This window comes from Haliotis asinina, chromosome 11, assembly GCF_037392515.1.
Source record: "Haliotis asinina isolate JCU_RB_2024 chromosome 11, JCU_Hal_asi_v2, whole genome shotgun sequence".
Lineage (NCBI taxonomy): Eukaryota > Metazoa > Mollusca > Gastropoda > Lepetellida > Haliotidae > Haliotis > Haliotis asinina.
This window is the reverse complement of record NC_090290.1, coordinates 48051492-48073684: the sequence shown is the minus strand read 5'-3', so window position 1 is coordinate 48073684 and position 22193 is coordinate 48051492. Positions and strand designations below refer to the sequence as shown.

Genomic DNA, 22193 nt, shown 5'->3' with positions numbered 1-22193 from the left:
CAGTTATTTTGTAATTGTGTGGACACTGTTAAGAGCATATGGAGGAAAGATTCAGTTTTTTCAGAAACAATTAATGGCTCAAACGTGGCACCAGCAGAGCGATACCTTCACATCAGATGGCTCGTATTGTTGCTGCATTGATTGAAAAGTGTAGTGATCTTGATCCGAAAAGCATAAAATCCATGAGTTCCATCCCTGGATTGCCATGAAGAATATTGTTTTTTAGCTATTGCCATTAAAATTTTCATAGGTAAACTTAAAAAACCTGCATCCAGTCCTGCTTTCCTTCCATGTAAATCTGTGATGGCAGATCATATCTGAAATATGTTAGTAATATACTCAACTCTCTCATGATTATGGTTGACTATTGTGATAGTCTGTTGCTACCAACTGTTCAATTGTCTCATCTGAATTGTTTCATTTGAAGCCATTTCCCATTTAAACGGACAGTTTTCATGAAATCTAAACAAGTTGAAGTTTCAGTCTCAAATCTGTTTTCTAATAACTGACAGAAAACTTGAAACTTCAAGTAAACTGTTGAAACAAACTCAATGAAGCTGCAGATCTCCACACAAACATCCTGGCTTTCCTGTGCTGCAGATTTATCAACGGAGGACAATCATAAAACTATCGATAGTCAGAAATACTATCGATGCATCGATAGTTTATTCTTTCTACCATGGATTAATTGCTATTGCAAGAAATCAGTAGTTTGATGCATCATTACAATCCTACTCATGATGGTTTTGTTTTTTGATTTTGGTGTAGCCAGTCAGGTAGATTTGTGTGTATGAAGAGTTAGCTTGTCATGTCAATGGTCCCCACCCATGAAAATTTGGGTTAGAATTGGTCCATGCTTGTTGAAAAAGGCGATGAACAGGATGTGATTGTCAGAGTCACTTAGTTGACATATCATACCAATTGTGTAGATGAATGCTCATGTGTTTGATCACAGGATTGTCTGGTTTGATGCCATTATTTACAGAACGCCATGATATAGTTAGAATATTGCTTAGTACTGCATTAAACATTCATACCAAACCTAAACGTTGAGGATCTGGGTTCGATTTCTCATATGGGTTAAATTTTTTAACCCTGTTTCTCGTGTCCCCTGAAATATTGCTGAAAGTGTAGTAAAACCATTTTCACTCATTTCTTTCAGGTTCAGCTGTTATCAGAAGCATGATGGATGTAAGAAACAGACATCTGGGACGTGTCTTCACTTTGATGATCACAGGTTTCTTTCCAAATACTACAGGCTTGTTTTTTCTTCTTCTGGAGCAGAATAGATCATGGTTCTTCTCAATGAGTCAAAGAGTAAGTTTCCATGCAGTTGTGAGGAGAAACATCAGAGACCTGTCTTCACTTATTTGAACGAACTACTTGTTGGATGAACTGCAGAATCCAAGTGTTCTGGGTTTGGCTCTTCATTTGCTCTTAGACGAGCACGGATCTGAAGTTGTTCAAGGCTCTTCTTAAAGAGGATACCAGGATGGAATAGATATGTAGAACCATAGAAATAAGAGGGCCCATGAGCCATGTCTCTCAAATTGCATTCCAGGGCACAATGGATGAACAGATTCCAAGTACCAAATGCTTTTTCCCCATTGTGTTTTTTAGAGCAGAATACATCGCAAGTATGCTAACGTCAGTGACAAATTAAATTCTCAGGTAGACTATATCAAGGGTACCCATGCTTGTCTCACATTGTATATTCAACGGAAGATAGTTTTCCAGAAGTCTAAGCTTCTCTTCCCATTTTTATTCTGTGGCAGAACAGATCCCAAGGACCAAATCTTGAGAGTGAGTATCACAGGGCCGAGTTGTTCCTAAGATCCCACTGTAGTTCAATTCTCGCTTGTTTCCTTCTGTGTAATCATGGCAGGGGACACCAGTACAACACCATCCTCTATGTGGGTATAGCAGACGACCTCAAAACAACCTTCCATATATGTGGTATAGCAGAGGACCTCAGTACAGCAATCTTGTCCGTGTGGGTATAGAAGTTGTGGGTATATCCTGGCAGCACAGGACCCCAGTACACCATTCTTGTCTGAATGCAAATATTCCAGATCCCCAGTACACCATGCTTGTCTGAATGCAAGTATTCCAGGTCCCCAGTACATTATGCTTGTCTGAGCGTGAATATCATAGGTGGCCATTACACCGTGCTTGTCTGAGTGGGAGTATTCAAGGTCCCCAGTACACCATGGTGTCTGCACAGGTAGACAATGATTGTGTTATCAAACATTAAAGTGTGTGCACCCACTCTCAGTATTTGTTTAGGATCTGTTCAAGGATTACATAGGTTTACAAACATAGAAACAGCTGTTCACCCTTGTTTTAGTGTCAACATTTCAGTACTCTCCCACTCACAGATGTCATACTTGTTCATTTGGAAAAATATGACTGCAGAACAGCAGCATATGTGAGCTATCAACAACATTATTTGAAATATTCATCAACACACACACACCAAACATGTCAGCTGAAAGCCAAATGATGTATCTCTATAGGTGCACATAAAGAAATATAGAGTGGATGTATATTGTCTAATGCAGCATCAGCATATTTTCGGTTGTTGAAACAGGCAATAGCCAGAGACCCCACCCCAGTGTGTTGCAAATAGTAGTTTCAAGGATCAAAATTATGTTAGTAGTCATCTTAGTACTTAAAATCATGGATTCTGAGCAAGAAATATGACTTTTATCAAGATTTAACCTTTGATTTCATATACCTCAAACATCAGCATTACATTTCTTTTTGTTGAAAATGTATTTAATCGACCAAAATATATGTTTTTGTCCTTAGATCTGAATGGAAATGAATTTTCTTCAAATTTGATAGAATTTTTCATGCTCAGTGTGAGAATCCAAAGTGACTACGATAAAATCGTAGGGGTTGGCATCTCTGTACTGGGTATCCTCATCCACATGGTGCTTCTTGATATCGTTCCTGAATAATTTCATATTCACCCCACTTCCAGAGTTCTCTAATTCCTATCATCTGATCTTGTAAATAAACTACAAAAGCTTACAATACTTTTGTATCTTTTTATTGATACATAATATTTATCAAAATCACCAATATCCTTTTGTTTATAACACATATATTTACAGTTTGTATTTATACAAATGTACATAACGCTCCTCACTCCTCAATCCTCCAAGATTCCTACAATTGTTTGACGACCTCTGTGTTGTAGAGTCAGTGAGTTTTATGCTGTTTTTAGCAACATTGCAGCAGTATCATGGCAGGTGACACCAGAAATGGGCTTCACACACAGTACCCCATGTGGGGAATAGAACCCTGGTCTTCAGCGAGACAGGCGAATACTTCAAAACACTGAACATCTGTGTTGTTCACCCTACAGACCTCCAGCAAGCAGGGAGTGAGTTGGAACTTAATACCACATGGATTGTCTTTCACAATATCAAGTGGTTAGTGCCAGACCACCTTAAGTAAAAAGTTCTGTCAAATTTAGTTAACAGTATTAATGCGCTCACAAACAGGTATGCTCCCAGGCAGCATGACAGCACTGACCCAATGCTGGTATTAGTGCCGTGATTTACACTTGTGCCGGCAACAGGCTCACAGCATTGGCCCAGGACTGGGCCACAGCCAGGGAGCCACTGTCTCTCAGCCACCAGCTGGCACCAGCAGATTCCCAGCACTGACCCATGTGTTCTAAATTTAACCACTTTCAGTTCATCTGCCCGGAGCTACATTTATTTGTGAAACCTGAAGATTAACTTACAAATATATCTAAAAAGTCCTTGTCCAGCTTCACACGATTTTGGCGAATGATAAACGTTTATAGTCTAATAATAATTTAATAGAAACAACAAACAATGGAAACATTTCAAACAGCCATTTGCTGCAGACTATCAACTGAAGAATTTCTTCTTAGAGCAGTATCTTACACCATTGTTCATTCTTGCACTTGTCCGAGGATTTACAGATTTCAAGTCCCTTTTCCACGTGATGTACGAGGATCATTTAAAGAAAGGTATATTGTATCATATTTTCACAGTTTCAAAATATATGTAAACATGTTACTAAAGGATAAATGGGTTATTTGGAAATGGTTGTAATTTGATATGTAAGTGCCACTGAGTTAAATGTGGTCTTCCTCTCCATTTACTGCAGCATTTCATTTCAGTTTTATATTTGTCACTGTTTTCTGTAATCAGAAATACATATACTTTTCGATCAGTACCATATTTGGTAACAATTGCATACTTGACAGACTGGGATTGTTAAAATTTCAAATTATATTATGAAAAGAAACTTACAAACTTGATAGAGTGAAATTTTCATTTTTCGGATTAAATATTAATCAAAACTGAAAGGAGTCCCAGAGGTAAGGCAATCTAGAATTGTCAAACTTGTGACTTTACATATGACAATACACAATAATATACATTGAAATGTTTAATGAAATTAGAGAATTATTGATACAGCAGCTTTTATTTACTTTTACCTCCAAATTCAATTTCCATTTCAGAAGCAGCACGGAAGAGTCCAGCGTGCACGAAGGCATCTGATTGCGAACTGGAAAGCCACATAAAACTGGGGTTTCGGAATGCTCCAGACAAGGACGGTGGGAGGAGGCAAAGGACACTCCTCGCCAAGCAGAAAAAGAGCATTGCTGCTGCTGCAGCTGCGACAAACGTACAATAAACAACTCCATCATCAAAAACTGTGCGAGATCATGTGATAGCTCCTGGAAGATATCATTTTGACAGTAGATTTTGTACAGCGCCCTGTCAATGATATCACATCATGAATTTGATGACGTCACAATGCTATGGCATCACTGCACTGCAGGTCTAATGGTAATACAGTTTTCAGAGTTGTACATATTTCACTGAAAACTAAAGAAGCATGATTTTTGATGATGCATAGAATCTCATTCTGTTACATTTTATTATAAAAGATAGAATTAAAGTTAAGAAGATACATTTAGTTATTTTGTTTTCTGTTTTCAACCGCATAGATTCAACTATTTACGACATACACACATTTCAGCACTACTGAACTGCATATCTTAAGACAATTCGTAGATATTTGTTAAAGTTCTATTTTTTTGTAAGATATAATAATGATCTGTGAACACATGTTCCATTTCTTTAAACTTTTATATTTCATTGCTGTTCAGAGAACTTAGAATTTAACTTACATTTGGTAATTACTTTAGCAAAAGTGTGTTTACAGTAAATGTATCTTTACCAATGCTGAGTGTCACAATCACAAGAGATGGATATCACAAGCGATGGATGGTAGAGAAAACCAAGATATGATTTCTTGGCCTTAGTCAATGAAGAATCATATATGTAGATTAAAAAGCCAGGATGATACGATTGGCAAAAGGAAGGCACAACATCATTGGGCCAATGATGGGCCAGTATTGGCTACATAGTGGCCTGCTCTCATTGGGCCAATGCTGTGCCAACATTGATAATCAGCATTGGTCCAATACTGAAAGCCAGCACTGGCCCAATTTGTTTTACAACAGTGGCCCAATGCTTGCCCAATGCTGCCATGTTACCTGGGCTACTCATACAGAAAAGCCCATATCAATCAGGGGTCTAATTAGCTGGTTATGCATCAGAGTTTAAACAACTTATCAATTATCTCTCCTTTCAGTTTACACCTGGTTATGTTGTGTTAATTTACACCGTTCAGTCCTACTCAACTGCTCTAGGCACACTTGATATTCTCATGCCATAAACTGTTAACTGGCAAGTCACATCTGGCTGACAGTGTGGTGGTGGGCAAGAATTTGCTTGACCGGTTAAAACAACTAATATGCTGATATGTTGAGGCTCTTTAGACTTACAGCTGAGAACCTCTCTCTCCTGGGTCAGATGGTCCTAATTACTGTTATTCTGTTGTGGCGCTATATAAGCATGCTTCTCCCAGCTGTTTACCTGGTTAGTTTCACACTAGCCACGGTTAGTGTATTTTGACCCTTGGGAGAGGAGCTATTTTTCAAAGTGTGTATTCGTATTCAAAAGATTTACACTACGGATATCCCACTCAAAACATCACAGGTAAGTCATATCTGTAAATAGTAAGTAAGTGCTTGTTAAATAACCTCTTAAATAAAAACACACGTAAGTGTTGTAATATACTTATTACAAATTCAGTTGTGATATTAGCAAATCCCTTAGTTTGGTACTCTGATTTTAGGTGGATGAAAGGTGACTGAATAATGGTCCGACGTAGATGAAGATGAATTATTACTCTCTGACTTTGCCACATCTACAAGTTGGTCACTTGCCACTAATACAGTCGAACCCTGTTTACTCGGACCCCACATATCCGGAAACCCTTCCTGCCATACAATTTTTATTTGAAACGAAAAACTTACGTTCATTAATTGTACTCGCTTAACCAGACCCCTCGCTTCTGGACCCAGATTTTCAAACCATTTCCATAGATTTCCATTGAAAAATGATCCAGTTATCCGGATGGCGAGATCTGTGCAACATGCATGTGTATGTGTCACGTCAATACTGTTTACTGCACGACTATGTGATTTCATTCCTAATCTATCGGAAGGCATTTGGTGTGAATTGATTAACTAGCCGTCAAAACACTAGTGATGTGTGTCACTCATTAGGATTTGGCACGTGTGAGAACATCTCATCAGTAACGAAAACACATATTAAGTAGGATTAAGGTAAACTACGCTGTAATTGTACTGTATATAACACTTATAAATTGACCCCTGCTATCTGTCACGATGCAAATTAAAAATAACCTCCCACATGATCTAAGTCATGTGATCCTGTCCGGAAGTTCACTTTCTGCAGACAGTATAAGTTCAACGCGATGTCATATGTTTTTAGGGCATTTAAAATTAAATAAAGGAATATGCAATTGGCAAAATAGAAACTTTTTGTCATCGATTTACGTTCTCATGTAACTTACCATCTGAAGCTCCACATGCTACATGATTACATCCGAGACAACATGATAAACGGTAACCTGCGTTCCGCCTTCCATGTATTATCGGTACATTTATATGTTATGATGATTCACTGTTATTACTATTGACAGTTGATTTATTGATATACAAACATGAACATTTTTTGCTTTCACTTAATTTTTACATTTTGCTTGTTTGATCCAGTTAACTGGACGTCTCGCTATCCGGACGATTTTCGACTGAAACCAAAACGTCCGGATAAACGGGGTTCGACTGTTTATCAGTCAGTTCAGGAAGTATTCAAAATGAATCAAAGCCATGTGGGGTGTTGTTGGATACCCAAACACTATCTGATATACCATTGGATATGCCAAAATAGTATAGTGCAAATGAGGAAGAAGAGGAGTCAGCAACGGGTCATATCACTGAGGATAATCAAGCCCAGTCTGTATCAATGCAGCATGATATGCCCCTTGATTTACAAAGATACTATGCCTAGATATTTACCACTACAAGCTGCAACACCAGTACAAAGTAATTCGCCTACAGACACAGTGGCACGGAGTGATGCACCTGTAGACATACCAGAACAGACTGATGCCCCCATGGACATACACAAACACATGGATGCGCCTGTAGACATAACCGAACAGGCAGATGTGTCCATGGACATACCAGAATAGACTAGTGTGCCTACATACATACCAGAACAGACTAGTGTGCCTACATACACACCAGAACAGACTGGTGTGCCTGTAGACATGCATGAACAGAGTGACATGCCTGTAGACATAACATTACATACTGATTCGCCTAAAGGAATACCAGCTCAGAATGATACACCTCTATGCATGCATGAACAGACTGATGCACCTATTGACATACTACAACAGACTGGTGTGCCTGTAGACATACCAGAACAGACTAGTGCGCCTGTAGACATATATGAACAGAGTGACATGCCTGTAGACATGCCAGTACAGGCTGATTCGCCTAAAGATGTACCAGGACAGAGTGATGCACCTATAGACATGCATGAACAGACTGATGTGCCTATAGACATACCAGAGCAGACTGATGCATATGTAGACATACCAATACAGACTCATGTGCCTACAGACATACCAGTACAGACTGATGCACCTAGTGACTCATTAGTGCCATGATATGGGCTTAGACATCATCTCTGAGGGATAGTGACAGTGACTTGACAGTTCAGATAACGAACTATTTGCAACACTAAGGAGCAGAAAAGGATTGCTCCCTAACAATGATCCAGCATCATCGTCAAGGGAAGAATATGATCCAGATAAAACCGCACTCGATTCATCAGATTCAAGAGTTTCATTCCAGTCCAGAATTTTCAAATGAACCTTTGATCAAAACACGAAACTTGTCAAAAATGAAGAAATAGAAAACACATTCAAAAACAAACGCAGATACTTCTGCAACTGTCAGCTGCATCAAACAAAGGTCGACAGATCCAAAACTATTCAGCACAAATGCACCAGATTCATGAAAGAAGATTGTTACAGCTTGTTCAGTCTAACGGATACATGCTACAACAGGTGCCTTGCGATGGTGACTGTTTCTTTACTGCGTCAGCGATCCATCTCATAGGAAGTATGACTGCCACTCAGTTGAGAAAACAAATTTGTGATCATTTAAAAGAAAGGATGAATGAATACATTTTTCCTATCAAAGAAGATAGGAAAGTGGCAAGATTATTTGCTAGAAGTAGAAAAAAGCTGCATGAGACTGGCTACTTCTCCGGCAGAACTGCAGATTTCCTCCCTCTGTCACTGGCAACTGGTCAGGCCAATGTGTTCGAATTATTTTGTAGGAAAGCATTGATCCCCTCATAGACATTATCCAAAAAGCCCAAGGAATTGAGAATGAAAAACAAATTTGTCATATGCATATACTTCATTTAAGTGTTCATTTAAGTGTTCTCGTCACGATATGACTGAGATATTGCTGATGTGATATTGCTGAAATATTAATTCACTCACTCACTCACTTAACATCGAAAAATCACCAACACTAAGAAAGTCAGGAGCTTTCAACACACCTCCAAAGAAGAAATTATTCAGGAAGCGTCTATCAACTCCTGAAACATGGATTAAAAATAAAAGGAAGCACTTAAGACTGTCTGGACAAGAATATGTGAATCAGGAAGGGAAAACTAAAACGGCTAGATTTATACAAGCAGTCAACTGTTCTAAATGTAGGTGCAAATGTTCTGCAAACATCTCTGAAGAAACCTGCCAAAGTATTTTTAAGAACTTTTGGAACTTATCCTCACACAAAACACAGAAAGACTTCATTTGCTCAAATACAACAGAAAAGAAGACTCGAACATACTTGGATGAAGAAGAAAATGTACAGAAAAAACAGTTGATGCTCACTACATTAAGAAAGATACAAACATAAAGTTTGGGGGACCAACTCCAGAAATGAAGAAAATGTACAAACTGTACAAAGACAAGTGCACCAGTGATGCTACCAAAGCAGTGCCTTCATCACTGTACAGGAAAGTGTTCACAGAGGAGTTTAACTATTCTTTTCACGTGCCAAAGAAGGATCAGTGCTCTCTGTGCCAGAGGTACTACAAAGAAAAGGAGAACGGCTCAGTTCAGCAAGAACTTGAACAGGAGTACACCCAACACCAAGAGAGAAAAACGAAAACCTGTGAAGAAAAGATGAAGGACAAAGCCCTTGCTCTGAAGGACAAATCCATTTTTGTGGCAACATTTGATCTGGAGGCTGTATTGTATACACTATGCTCACTTGTCAGTGAACTTTTCTATATGAGGAAATTGAACTGTTACAATTCTACAGTGTACGACCTTGCCACGAAAGGAGGCACATGTTTTGTATGGTTGGAAGTGGATAATGTGAGGTTGCATTATGCCTGCAGACTCAGCTGAAGGCTTTACCACAAACCGTCAAACCACATATTCGTTGTGCCAGGCCACACACAGATTGAGTGCGATGCAATTCATTCCACCACTCAATTTGCCAAATAGAGGACTAGCATCTATGCGCCAAGCCAGTAGGACACTGTTATAAGAATGGTCTGATGGAAGGACCCACATATTTTTGTCATCCCAATACATTAATCTGATGTCTTGGACTTTAAGAATTATGCCCATGGCAGACTGAGTACACCAAAATTGATACTGATGGTGGTTGTGTGAACTGGTTGTCAATGTGCTGGATGCGCTACATTAAAGACAACCCAGAAAGCATCTTCTTCAAGTATCTACAGGTAGTCTAACATTATCTAACATTGTTACATATAAATACTGCTTTCATCCATATTAACCTGTTCAGATTCAGCAAACGTTTATTTTAACATCACTGCAACAGCAGAGTTTGAAATAGTGTCTGCCCAGCGGCACGCTGTTTGCTAGCTGCAACTTTATTTTATAGCCTGCCCTATAGGACAATACATTTTCCAAGGGTATACATTTGACCATGTTATTGACTACGGGAAATATTTTGACGATGTCTGTATAGTTCATGATCAATCAAACACTAACTTCCACAGATCTAACTACAGGTCTACCCATTTATCTAACACTAAGTATGATTGGTCTAGAAAATACCTCAGCCAATGAACAGTGTTGTTCTTGTTACATATATCCCAAATATGACATACGTAATAGGGGTGTCTGTGGTTGCATATTTGTATATTTATGTGTTTGGATTTTTTCTATTCACCTACTTGAAACTGTGCTGTTTATGAATTTCTGTTTACGAGTAATATGATATTGAAATAGTTAAAAATACTGAAATACTAAATGTCTTATATTAATTGTTTTTATTCTTCAATAACGAAGTACAGAGTCCAGAGAGTTTTACATTTACCCCAGATTGAGCTGAAGTTTATTTTCATCATATCTATTATATGATGACTAATCATATTCATGGTGTTATGGCAATATGAATGCACTACCATACTCTGTCACCTAGTCACAAAACTGTAAACAAGAATTCTTTCTTTTTTTACAACTGTCCAAACATTTGAATGCTGTTTCCCGAAATGTGCCTATGTGGTTGTAAGTGGCTCTGGCTCTAACCCCTGGATATCATATCAACTTCAGGTGGAGTGAGGGAGTGAGGTTAATTTTACACCACATTCAGCCATATTCCAGCCATATCATGGCGATCTGTAAATAATCAATTCTGGACCAGAAAATCCAGTTATCAACAGCACAAGCATCGATTTGCACGACTGGGAACTGATGACGTGTCAACCAAGTCAGCGAGCCTGACCACCTGGTCGCCTCTTACGATAAGAATAGTCGCCTTTTGTGGCAAGCATGGGTTGCTGAAGACCTGGGTCTCCTTTCACAAAGCAACCTTAACTAAGGTTAACCATAACTCCCATTCTTTAACACTGCACTAGGGTTACCTAAGTCTAAGGTTGCTTTGTGAAAGGAGCCCCAGGTCTTCTCGGGTCAAAGTCAGGTGGTATTCTGGTTGTACAACTTTGGTGAAACAAAAAACCATAGGTCACCCGGGTAATTTCCAGATGAGATATCACCAGATCCCGGTATTGCTTAGGGGACACAACTCCGGCCATTCATCCAGAGGTCCAAACCTTCATTATGACCTTCAACTGACTCCAAGTTTGAGCTTAATGTTCATGGCCGCCAGCTCGGCTACAAGGTAGCGGAAGACGTAGGGGACGGCAATGACCTGTATGGTGTCTGATCTCCGACACACCTTGCAGGACCACACCCGACGGGACTCCACGGACGCTGCAGCAGTGGCCACAGGAGGCTTGTCCAGACACGGAGACAGCAGACTCCCACATGAAGTACAGATACGGGCCTGAAACATATACACAAAATCAAGAGTGAGTGAGTGAGCAGGGAGATAGCAGACTTGTACAGATACGAGCCTGGAACATACACACACAATCAAGAGTGAGTGAGTGAGCAGGGAGATAGCAGACTTGTACAGATACGGGCCTGGAACATACACACACAATCAAGAGTGAGTGAGTGAGCAGGGAGATAGCAGACTTGTACAGATACGGGCCTGGAACATACACACACAATCAAGAGTGAGTGAGTGAGCAGGGAGATAGCAGACTTGTACAGATACGGGCCTGGAACATACACACACAATCAGGAGTGAGTGAGTTTATATTCACTCAGCCATATTCCAGCTACATTGCGGCAGTCTATAAATAATCAATTCTCATCCGATCGATAATCGATCCAGTCATCAACAGCATGAACATCATCTTCACAATTGGGAAGTGACGACATGTCAACCAATCAGCGAACCTGACGTTAGTCACCTATTACAACAAGCAGGGGTTACTGAAGGCCAAAATTCTAATCAGCTCTTTCACAGGTCTACACAATCAGAAAGAGAGAAATCTATAGAATCAGGATGTGTGGTCCTTATCAAGAAGATAATACTTTTTTTCCAGCTTTAAAACAAGGGCCAAGTGTGCTTTCAACAAGATCTTATCTATTAAATGATGCACTTGTAATAAAATTATTGACATGGCTTCATCTGAATTACTTGAAAAAAAACATAATAGTCTAACATCACAGTTATGCAACAAGTTTGACATATGATGAACACAAAACGCACTACAATTAAATGACCCTTTCAAGAACTTAATTTTGTTCACCAAGCCTGAATAAGAACTTTCTTTGCAAGCCACAGATCTGTTATCTACTATATTTTCATTGATGCACTTGTGATCAAATTATTGATATATATTTTTCCACATGATATAAATCCATATTTATGAAACAAACACATTAATACAAAATTTGTGAAGTAATGGATACCAACAACATTCTGTGGTGACATGTGACACACTCTCAGGAGCCATGTTCCATTTCCACAGCACTGTAATAGGGCAGGAATGGGTCAAAATTTTCTACCCTGGAACCCCATCCGTATTACCTTACTCTACCCAGAGACCCACAAGTCCTGACATGAAATTTGTAAGAAATTGCAATATATCATTCAGCTCAGCTAAAATTTCGAGCTTTTCAATATCTTAATCATATTGAAGAGAAGAGATTATGTCTAAATGTCAAAGACGATACAGCCATTTAACCATGAAAGAATAACATATTGCACTGTTTAATCTAGATGTAACATGATCATCATAGGTGACCTTGACCTGCCGATGGGAGTAAAAGAGAGTATTGTTTTACAGTGCTTTGATCAAAACAGTGGGAGGAGGACACCAGAAATGGGCTTCACACATTGTACCCGTATGGTGAATTGAATTTTCAGCAAGCGGAATAGATGCTTTAAACACTAGGCCTAGGCTCCCAGTACCCCACCACCTGAAGGGGGATTGAGTGCAAGTGAGCAATATCATAAATGTATATTTATATAGTGAAGTGGTTGAGACTGGAGATAACTGTCTGATTGTAGCTATGTTTTAAATCTGCTCTGGCAACAAATACTGACCAGTGTTCCGTCAGAGCAGTTGAAAAGTCTGTCATGGATGAGAAAAGCTGTACCGTGAGCTATGAGGGCGTCTCTCTCCATCTCACCAAACCTGATTCCGCCGGCCCTCCTCCTCCCCTTCACAGGTTGGTGAGTGAGTAAATCTACAGGACCTGTACTCCTCACCTGTAACAACATATACCTTCTTCATCACCTGCTGCAACATCAAGGTCAATACGACCTGTACTCCTCACCTGTAACAACATATACCTTCTTCATCACCTGCTGCAACATCAAGGTCAATACGACCTGTACTCCTCACCTGTAACAACATATACCTTCTTCATCACCTGCTGCAACATCAATGTCAATACGACCTGTACTCCACACCTTTAACATGCACTTTATCACTATTTCTGCAACATCATGGTCAATACGATTTCTACTCAGCAACTGCCATGAAAATAACCATGTGCTTTAATAGCTGGTCTGACTGTCTGAAACCAAATAACTCAGTTCAAGACAAGATATGATAAGTCATTCACTGAATTTATTGTTCATACATCTAATACAAGCTGGAACAAATGAGTGGCGAAATCTGTTTGTTCTAGGAGCTGGCATTCACAGCCTGCATTCACAAGGCTATGATGATATTTCCAAAAAGAGTACATAAGTAGGATCACTTAACATTTTTTTGCTGCTCATAACAACTGCCGATACTTTCGATAGTAAGTTCAATGATTTTTGACAGTGTTTATGATTCTTCAGAGTTTGTGGTTAAGGTTATGAGATTCTGAATAAAGGTTTTGTAAAATAACATCATGATTGGTTGATTAAAAAATGTTCCAACTTCTACGAGAATCCTGGTCTGACAGACCACACTGTCTTACCTGGAACTTGTCGGACACCATGTGACGAAGTCTCTGGTAGTAAACAAGACCACAGAAGATGTTGACCTCCATCTCTCGGCCGTCTACACCGCTGTACATAGATTCTGTACCATAGTAGTTGTAGCCAGCTGAAAACAATATCAAACTTACTGCACTTACGTAAAAACATACAATTTTATTCCATTTCGAGCTTCATATAGCTCTAGACACGGATGGCTTCAATACAGTATTTAGCATAGGATTCTTACAACCAATAAAGATTTGTATAAATACAAACTAATACAATCCCCACTTTGTCCTTTTTGTGACGCTGATATAGAATCGATCATTCATTTATTAAATGAATGCAAAAATGTCAAAAAATTGTGGCAAGAACTACTAGAATGGACTGAGAATGAAACAAACTCCCATTTGAAATTAAATGCTGAAACCATTATTCTTGGACTCAAAGAGAGAAGAAATAATGAACTAAATTTCATTTTGATATTAACTAAAGAATACAAATATTCTAGAAAGGTAACAAACATTGTACCTTCTCTCGGTGGTTTGAAACCAATACTGAATTACTATTACCAACTACATAAATTTAATGCATCCTCCCAGTGCAAATATGACACTTTTGTGACATTCTGGTCATCTTGCCATAATCTATTTACACAGATAGTAGCTTTGTAATTTGGCTTGTTCTACTGTGTATATACAGATATGCAGACTTGTCAATGCTGTATCCAGATCAAAAAGAAATAAAGTGATAAAAAAACAAAAAAACTTGCTGCACGACCTGTCATATCCGAGGAGGACATTGTCCTTTGATGGAACCATTCTATTGAACCATTTATTGAAATCAAACTATTTTATGGAACATAATTGCTTAAAAGTGAGTGAGCGAGTTTAGTTTTACGCCACTTTTAGCAATATTCCAGCGATATCACGGCGGGGGACACCAGATAATGGGCCTCACACATTGTGCCCATGTGGGGAATCGAACCTGGTTATTCCGCGTGACGAACGAACGCTTTAACCACTAGGCTACACCACTGCCCCAATTGCTTCAAAAGAATCAGATAAGCACACATATGATAAAGGTATTTGAAGACTCTGTTTTTCTTTGGTACAAATGGAAGTTACAAAACAAGTGATTTGGGATTTGTTATTCAACATAATTTACATGTAACATGATTAAGACTGCGGAAATAATTGTATTTGTTAAAAAAATATGGCAACAAAGAGGATCACACACCTGCTGTCAACATCTTGCCGAAGTAGTCAATTGCAGGCTGTTCTTCAGAGAATGTGAAAGGCGTGGCATCGTGGCAGAGGCCATGGAGGGCAGAGGACTTCCCAGCCATGATCTCGATCATCATACCTGCAAAAGAAAACATCGACTTAGTTGACACTTTCATATCATGAAATTGTTTTGGTAGTGAGGAAGTGAGTTCAGGTTTACGTCACTTTTAGCAATATTGAAACAATATTGCAGTGGGGCTTCACATATACCCATGTGGGGAACTGAACTCTGGTCTTTGGCACAATGAGTGACTATTAGGCTACCAGGCTACCCTGCCACCCCTGCTTATAGTAAGTGACAGACCTTATGTTAGCTCTAAGCAACAAATGAGCAATGCCACACTGTCTTTGAATGTCATTTAGAAGTGAAAATACATAAGAATGAAGATTTTTATGGATATCAACTTCTTTATGAGAGAACACAACGTTTCGGAGTTAATGCTTACTCCTTCATAAGGTGATTGAGAAAGGGATACAGAGGTGTATTTATATGTACAGGTAAAACAATAACAAAGTAACAAGTGGAATGAGTTAACGAAAGCTAGTATAAACAAGCACTGATAGGAAGCCGATAGTTATGATAACAATGATGGAAGCCAATGGTAATGCATTACAGTTGACTGGATATGTTTACATAACACAGATACGGGGTAAGGACGATGTACATGATTGGGGGTAAGGATGGAAGCCAATGGTGATACATTACGCATGATAGGATGATGTACATAACACACGATAGGGGGTGAGCATGTTTACATGAGGGTTGAGGATGTACAAACACAAGTAGGTAAGGATGTACTCGGGTAGATTGGCTATACATGAATTACATAGATAGAATGTACACAGATAGATGAGATTAATTTATCAATTTATCAATAAGTCCCAGGCACTTGGTAGGTACACTCCTTGGTCGCGGTTGATGGCTGATGAACAACAAAGACTTTTTGTTTATTGTACAACTGATACAACTGTCACGTGACATTTGCGTTTGTTAAAATGCATACATGTACCCTAAGGACAATCTCTATGTTAAAGAATTAATCATTCTCATTTGAACCCAAACAAACTGTAACACTGTATACTGCATCAACCACAAAGCTTAAGGTAGTCAGTTAGTGAGTGAAAGTTAAGTATTTCAGCCATACTGTGATGATTAATGATGCATCAATGATCAATATATTTAGACTGTCACCGACGAACAGTGCAAAAACTAGATCATCATGGACTTCATTCAAAACATTAACTAAGCTGAATGGAGTCACATTTGTCAGTTTGGTTAAGGACATCCCTTCCTACCTATTGTCATTCTGGACGGGAAGCCGTGAGGGTTGAAAATAATGTCTGGAGTCATGCCACTCTCTGTGAACGGCATGTCCTCTGCAGGCCAGAACAGGCTGTAAGCAGAAATATTTAATTCTTTAACAACATCTCTTGTCAGCTGTAGTTAATGAAATGTGAGAACTTGTTTCTCCCAAAATGTTGAAAGGTATCCAGTGAGCTAGAGGACTATGTGAGTGACTTTAGTTCTATGTCACTTTTAGTAATATTCTATCATTATCACAGCTGGGGACGCAAAAAAGCACGCTTCATACAAGGCACCCATGTGAGGATTAGAACCTGGGTCTTCGTCAAGATTAGTCAACATGATAACCATTGGCCTACCCTACCACCCCTTGAGAACGATATCACATAATGAAATGGCACATATCACAAAGCAAAGGCATTCAAACCTGTGGATCTGTCATCTCCAAACTCTAGGTCTTCGAATTCACTGTTCTTTGAGACACTCCCAAATAATGTCAACGCTTCTAGACTTACCTGCAAATTCCCTTCTGGCCATGCCGTGTTGCGAACTTATCTCCAATGATTGGGTTTCTCTGGAAAACATATCATCATGGGTGATAAGACTGTATATGACTAGACAACTGACAAGACTATTCTCATCATGCAGTATTCTAGCATGTCACAGACACAATACATACAGACCATAACAATGCAATGCTCTTTGGGGCAAAAAGCACGAACTCCTTTCGGAACAAAACAATAATACATATTATAGTGTTTGTGAACAGCGTCTGATCCTCTGACAAAACTAGTAGATTTGCTGATGGTCCAGAGGAAGCCCACAACCCACCTGCCCCACTGTCTGACAGTATATTTCACAATGGCTTTGACTGAAGCGGTCATATGTGACATGTCACACTTGTTTGCTATTTATAAATTTTACATTTATTTATAATATCAGTGCCTATTATAAGAACTGTTTAATCTGAAATGTGTGTTTAATTTTTATTTTATGGGTCCTGTGAATTTTCAGCGGGTCAGACATCTGAAACTTTCAGGACCCAATGTCCTGTTACTTTGAAACACCATTCTGATATTTGTCATATACTTTTCAAAAAGAGTAGGGGATCTTCATTATTTTTTTATTTACGATTAAAAATATTTAGAACTATCGGAATCAATCAATGTTGATATGATATTATTAAATGTTTTGAGACTGCATCACCAGTTGCACTTCATTACAACCATAGTTATTTGGAATGTAGTGGCTTTTGAAAGATGATTGGTGAATGCCATGTAATTTGCATGTATACGATTTTCATTTTAAAACAAATGACTAGAAACAAACACGAACAAATGAGTGGTGCAAGATGAGTCTCAGAGTTAATTTTCTAAGTGATTTCTCAACCTTGAAAATACGTCAAAATTAAGAATGGGACCCCATGCACGTGTATGGGGCTAGTGCATTGTGCACGCTCATATCATGTATTGTGTTTAGGGATTGTAATAGAGGGAAATGAAGGTGCGTTCATAAGATGTCTGTCCTCGAAACGTTTGTTAAAGTTTGCACTTCCTGTCCAAATTGATAGTTCATTATTCCCTACTTTTTTTGAAGAGTACATTACTCAACACATAAAGCACTTACTCCATTGAAGACTGTCAACATATAACTAGAATATTGGTAAGTGAGGCATTAAACAACAACCAACCAACCAAACAACCGTTTAAAATAAAATATGTGTGTTTACTGCTGCACCAAGGAACAAAGGGGAAACAAACATGGAGACAGTCCAGAAAGGGGAGATAACTCCTTACCTGTATCCTAAACATCACGAGGGCTCTCTGCAGCAGCCTGGGTTCAGTGTCATCTGGGTTCTGCAGAATCTTCACACTGTCAACATAAGCTGCCTCCTGGCCCTTGTATTTCTCTACTGTCATAGCACCAGTCTGAATGTTCACGTAACTGGGAAACAATAGCAAATGACATACAACTTAGGGACTGTACAAAATATATGGCTTAGGGGGTGTGATGATGATTTTAATGGGGTAGTAGGTACAATCAGACCAAATAAAACAAATCCCACTCTGTTGTAGTGGTGTACATGTCACAGTGAAATATGGACACATACCAACCTATTATAGGGTATTTATACAGTGCACATATCCATGCAACTATAGTGCTTGCTCTAAGCGCTGGTATTTCTTTCCCTCGATCATTAGGTGTCAATCTTTATGTCATATCGTATTATCAATCTCAACGCCCTGAGGAGTATACAACTCTGCCACAAGGCGCACCAAGTTTATTATGACTCTATGATCCTAACGAGGTACCCAGTTCACAGATGGATGGACTAGGACACAGTCACAGTACTTTGTCCATGGTTACTACACGTTGTCGTACCCGCAACTATGTGTTTGCAAGTATTCATGTGGCCACCATCTGGTCATATACCAAAGGATTTGTGCGTTCTTTTAAGTACATTAGGGGTTGCTGCAACAGTAATGAAAGAGTCTGCACACAAAGCTGATTCCACAGTTTTTACACCCTGGCGCTTTGGCCAGCTCACTCACCGTGCCCGCAAACAGATGGTTTGTGTTCTTCCCATTTCTGTATGTCCGTTTTCCCAGTAGTATTCAGTAGTTAACCATAAGTGAGTCATCATTAGTTAAATTTACATAGACTTGCATGTCACTTAATCTTGCAAGGATAATTATCATAAATAAGTAGAAGTCATTTTGTTTTGAAATTTAGCAAACACCCTGGAAATTATCTTCAGCTACGTGTAACCGTTGATTAGTTATCAATTGTCACTTGAAGCAGCACCATAAATACTACTACATTTCAATCTATCTCACAGACAGCCATGTTAAACCTGATCGGTATGTCTAACATCTCGTGTTTAAATAGTTGCAGTTATATTAATAATTATCAGAAAACTGAATGAAAATTATTTGTGTGTAGCTGAGATAATTTTCCAGTTGGTAGATAAGTACTGAAAGCAATTCCACAGAAACTAAACTTATGTAAATTATTCTTGCAAGAGTTCACATGCATTGCCACTAACATGACATAATCCCCTGCCACAGATTATCAAATCAAACTTAAAAAGGTATGAAAGTGAAGGTCATGATATCAGATGTAGTTAAATGTCAACGAAAACATGACCAGTCTCCCTCTTTCGATATCTTGCTCTGTAGTTGTTCAAACAGGCAAATATTTTCAACACACACTTTGACCTTGACATGACTGTCTTAGTGCATAAAATATGTAAAAGTTGTAATAAAGAAATTGCCTATTGAAAACATTCAAGGGAAGTCTTGAAAGTCTGAAAAGACAATCCAGTGAAACCTTCTTGAGATATCTTGCTGACAATCTCAAAATGCAGTTTAATCTGCTGAAATCTTGAGAGTGTAACCATGACCTTGAAAATTATGTGAAGGTCACCAAAATCAACTAAGCTCTATGCCTTCCCTAGATAAAGCCTAGTGTTGAATATGAAGAAAGTTCAGTGAATGGTTCTTGAGATATCTTATTGACAACAGTAAAATGTTTAAGTCAACTTGTGACCTTGAAATGAAGGTCAAGGTCACCACACCTGACTATGACCTTTATTGTACTGTGATGAACCTAGGTACCAAATATGAAAAGAATCTCGTCATGGGTTCTTATGATATTCCAATTTGTATGTATGGACAGAGCCTAATACAATAGCCCTCGCTTTGCGCTAAATTTCAAACTACTGCATGTTCAATGTCCTACCTGTACAGGGCGTCCCCTTCCTCCAGGTAGGCACCGACAGGGGGCAGACCGTCTGAGTCAAGATTCCATTTCTGGCTTGACTTACTGGGTATGTAACCTGACAACAGGAATGATAATGACACTCACTTCCTGCTTTGTTTGCACAGCTGTGTAGGGACAAAGTCATTTACCACTATGAGAAAAGCCACAAGCACAGCTCCTGTTACTATCAGACCAAACACGGATGTCACTTAAACCCAAACCAAACCAAACCAAACCCATTGGTGGACAGGACAATAAATTTATTCAGACTGGGACATCTCCAGACTTTGACTTAAAGATGCTTAATAAGATGTGTAGACGCGTTTAAAATGGAGGTTGAAAAACGTCCAAAGTACTAAGTGAATGTTTAGTTTTACGCTGCTTTTAGCAATATTCCTGCAATATCACAGCAGCGGACACCAGAAATGGCCTTCACATTGTACCCATGAGGGGAATCAAACCCCTGCCTTCGGCGTGACAAGCGAATTCTTCAACCACTTGGCTACGCCAGTGACCCATACAATAAATTGAAAGGGCTGTGTTAGATGTGGTGACTGGTCACATGCATATGCATGACAGATGCCTGTGTGTGACCACAGGCAAACTGTAGCGCAAATGGGGCTGCGCAACATTGAGAGTATGACAAGTCTTCATATATATGAGCGAAGTGAGCAAAGGTTGGCAACATACTTCCATCGCTTCGATTCGAAAAATATTTTTCATGTCAAAATAAAATATCGCCACCATCAAAGGTACACTCCCATTTCCTCACCTGGTTGTGCTCTCAGATTTCCTACCCGATGTTTAATAATTACTCACGTGAAATATGTTTTAGTCAACATTTTAAGCGCCATTCAGATTGGTATTCAGATTGTTCTTTGCCTCCATTACAGCTGCCAGCTTTCAAATGAACTGACAGAACAAGAATAAGCAGAAATTAAAAAGAAATAACATATATTGCCTACTTTTATCATGAACCTATTGGAATGTATTAATGTCTTATTTGTTGTCTCCATTGTTAGAATTTTCGTAACATTAATTCTACATAAAAAACACTTCTGACGTAGTGAGCGAATGAAGCAGGGGAGGTAACTGAAAGTATTCCATATAGAATAATACCCTCCTGTTCCTTCACTCCATTGAACCGGAAGCTGGAAAGGGGAATGGAGGCGAAGAACGGTCTGATATATCATGAGTTGTGCTTGAAATGTTGAATAAAAAGTATGTCAAGTGAGTAATTGTTCAACTTGGGGTAGGAAATCTGAGAGCACAACCCAGTGAAGAAATGGGTGCATACCGTTGATGGTGGTGATATTTTGTTTTGACATGAACAATACTTTTCGAACCGAAGCGAGGACAGTTCGCTGCCAACCTTTGCTCGGTTCGCTTGCATGCAGAAAGACTGGTCATTTTCTCTATGCTATGCAACCCATCTTTCGCTACAGTTTGCCTGTTGTGTGACAAATGTCTGTGCATGACAGATGCATGACAGATACCTGTGTATGACAGATGCCTGTGAATGGCAAATGCCAGTGTATGACAGATTGCGGTGTATGACAGATGACTGTGTGTGACA

The 22193-nt window shown here is 39.0% G+C and overlaps 2 protein-coding genes across 2 annotated transcripts in view; one reads left to right on the top strand and one right to left on the bottom strand.

Moving 5' to 3' along the window:
* The window catches only part of LOC137255936 (uncharacterized), a 32034-nt gene extending 28998 nt beyond the window's left edge, over positions 1-3036 (top strand). Inside the window, exon 6 of the mRNA XM_067793543.1 lies at positions 1163-3036. Coding sequence (XP_067649644.1) covers positions 1163-1186 — 24 coding nt within the window. The 3' untranslated portion in view covers positions 1187-3036. The remainder of the gene's footprint in view (positions 1-1162) is intronic.
* Positions 3037-10746: 7710 nt separating this feature from the next.
* Positions 10747-22193, bottom strand: part of LOC137256115 (DNA-directed RNA polymerase I subunit RPA2-like) — a 50681-nt gene continuing 39234 nt past the window's right edge. Inside the window, exons 21-28 of the mRNA XM_067793819.1 lie at positions 20597-20693; positions 18652-18799; positions 17371-17429; positions 16849-16946; positions 15506-15631; positions 14266-14393; positions 13397-13561; positions 10747-11779 (exon numbers count right to left, since the gene is read on the bottom strand). Of these exons, the coding sequence (XP_067649920.1) occupies positions 11561-11779; positions 13397-13561; positions 14266-14393; positions 15506-15631; positions 16849-16946; positions 17371-17429; positions 18652-18799; positions 20597-20693 (1040 nt within the window). The 3' untranslated portion in view covers positions 10747-11560. The remainder of the gene's footprint in view (positions 11780-13396; positions 13562-14265; positions 14394-15505; positions 15632-16848; positions 16947-17370; positions 17430-18651; positions 18800-20596; positions 20694-22193) is intronic.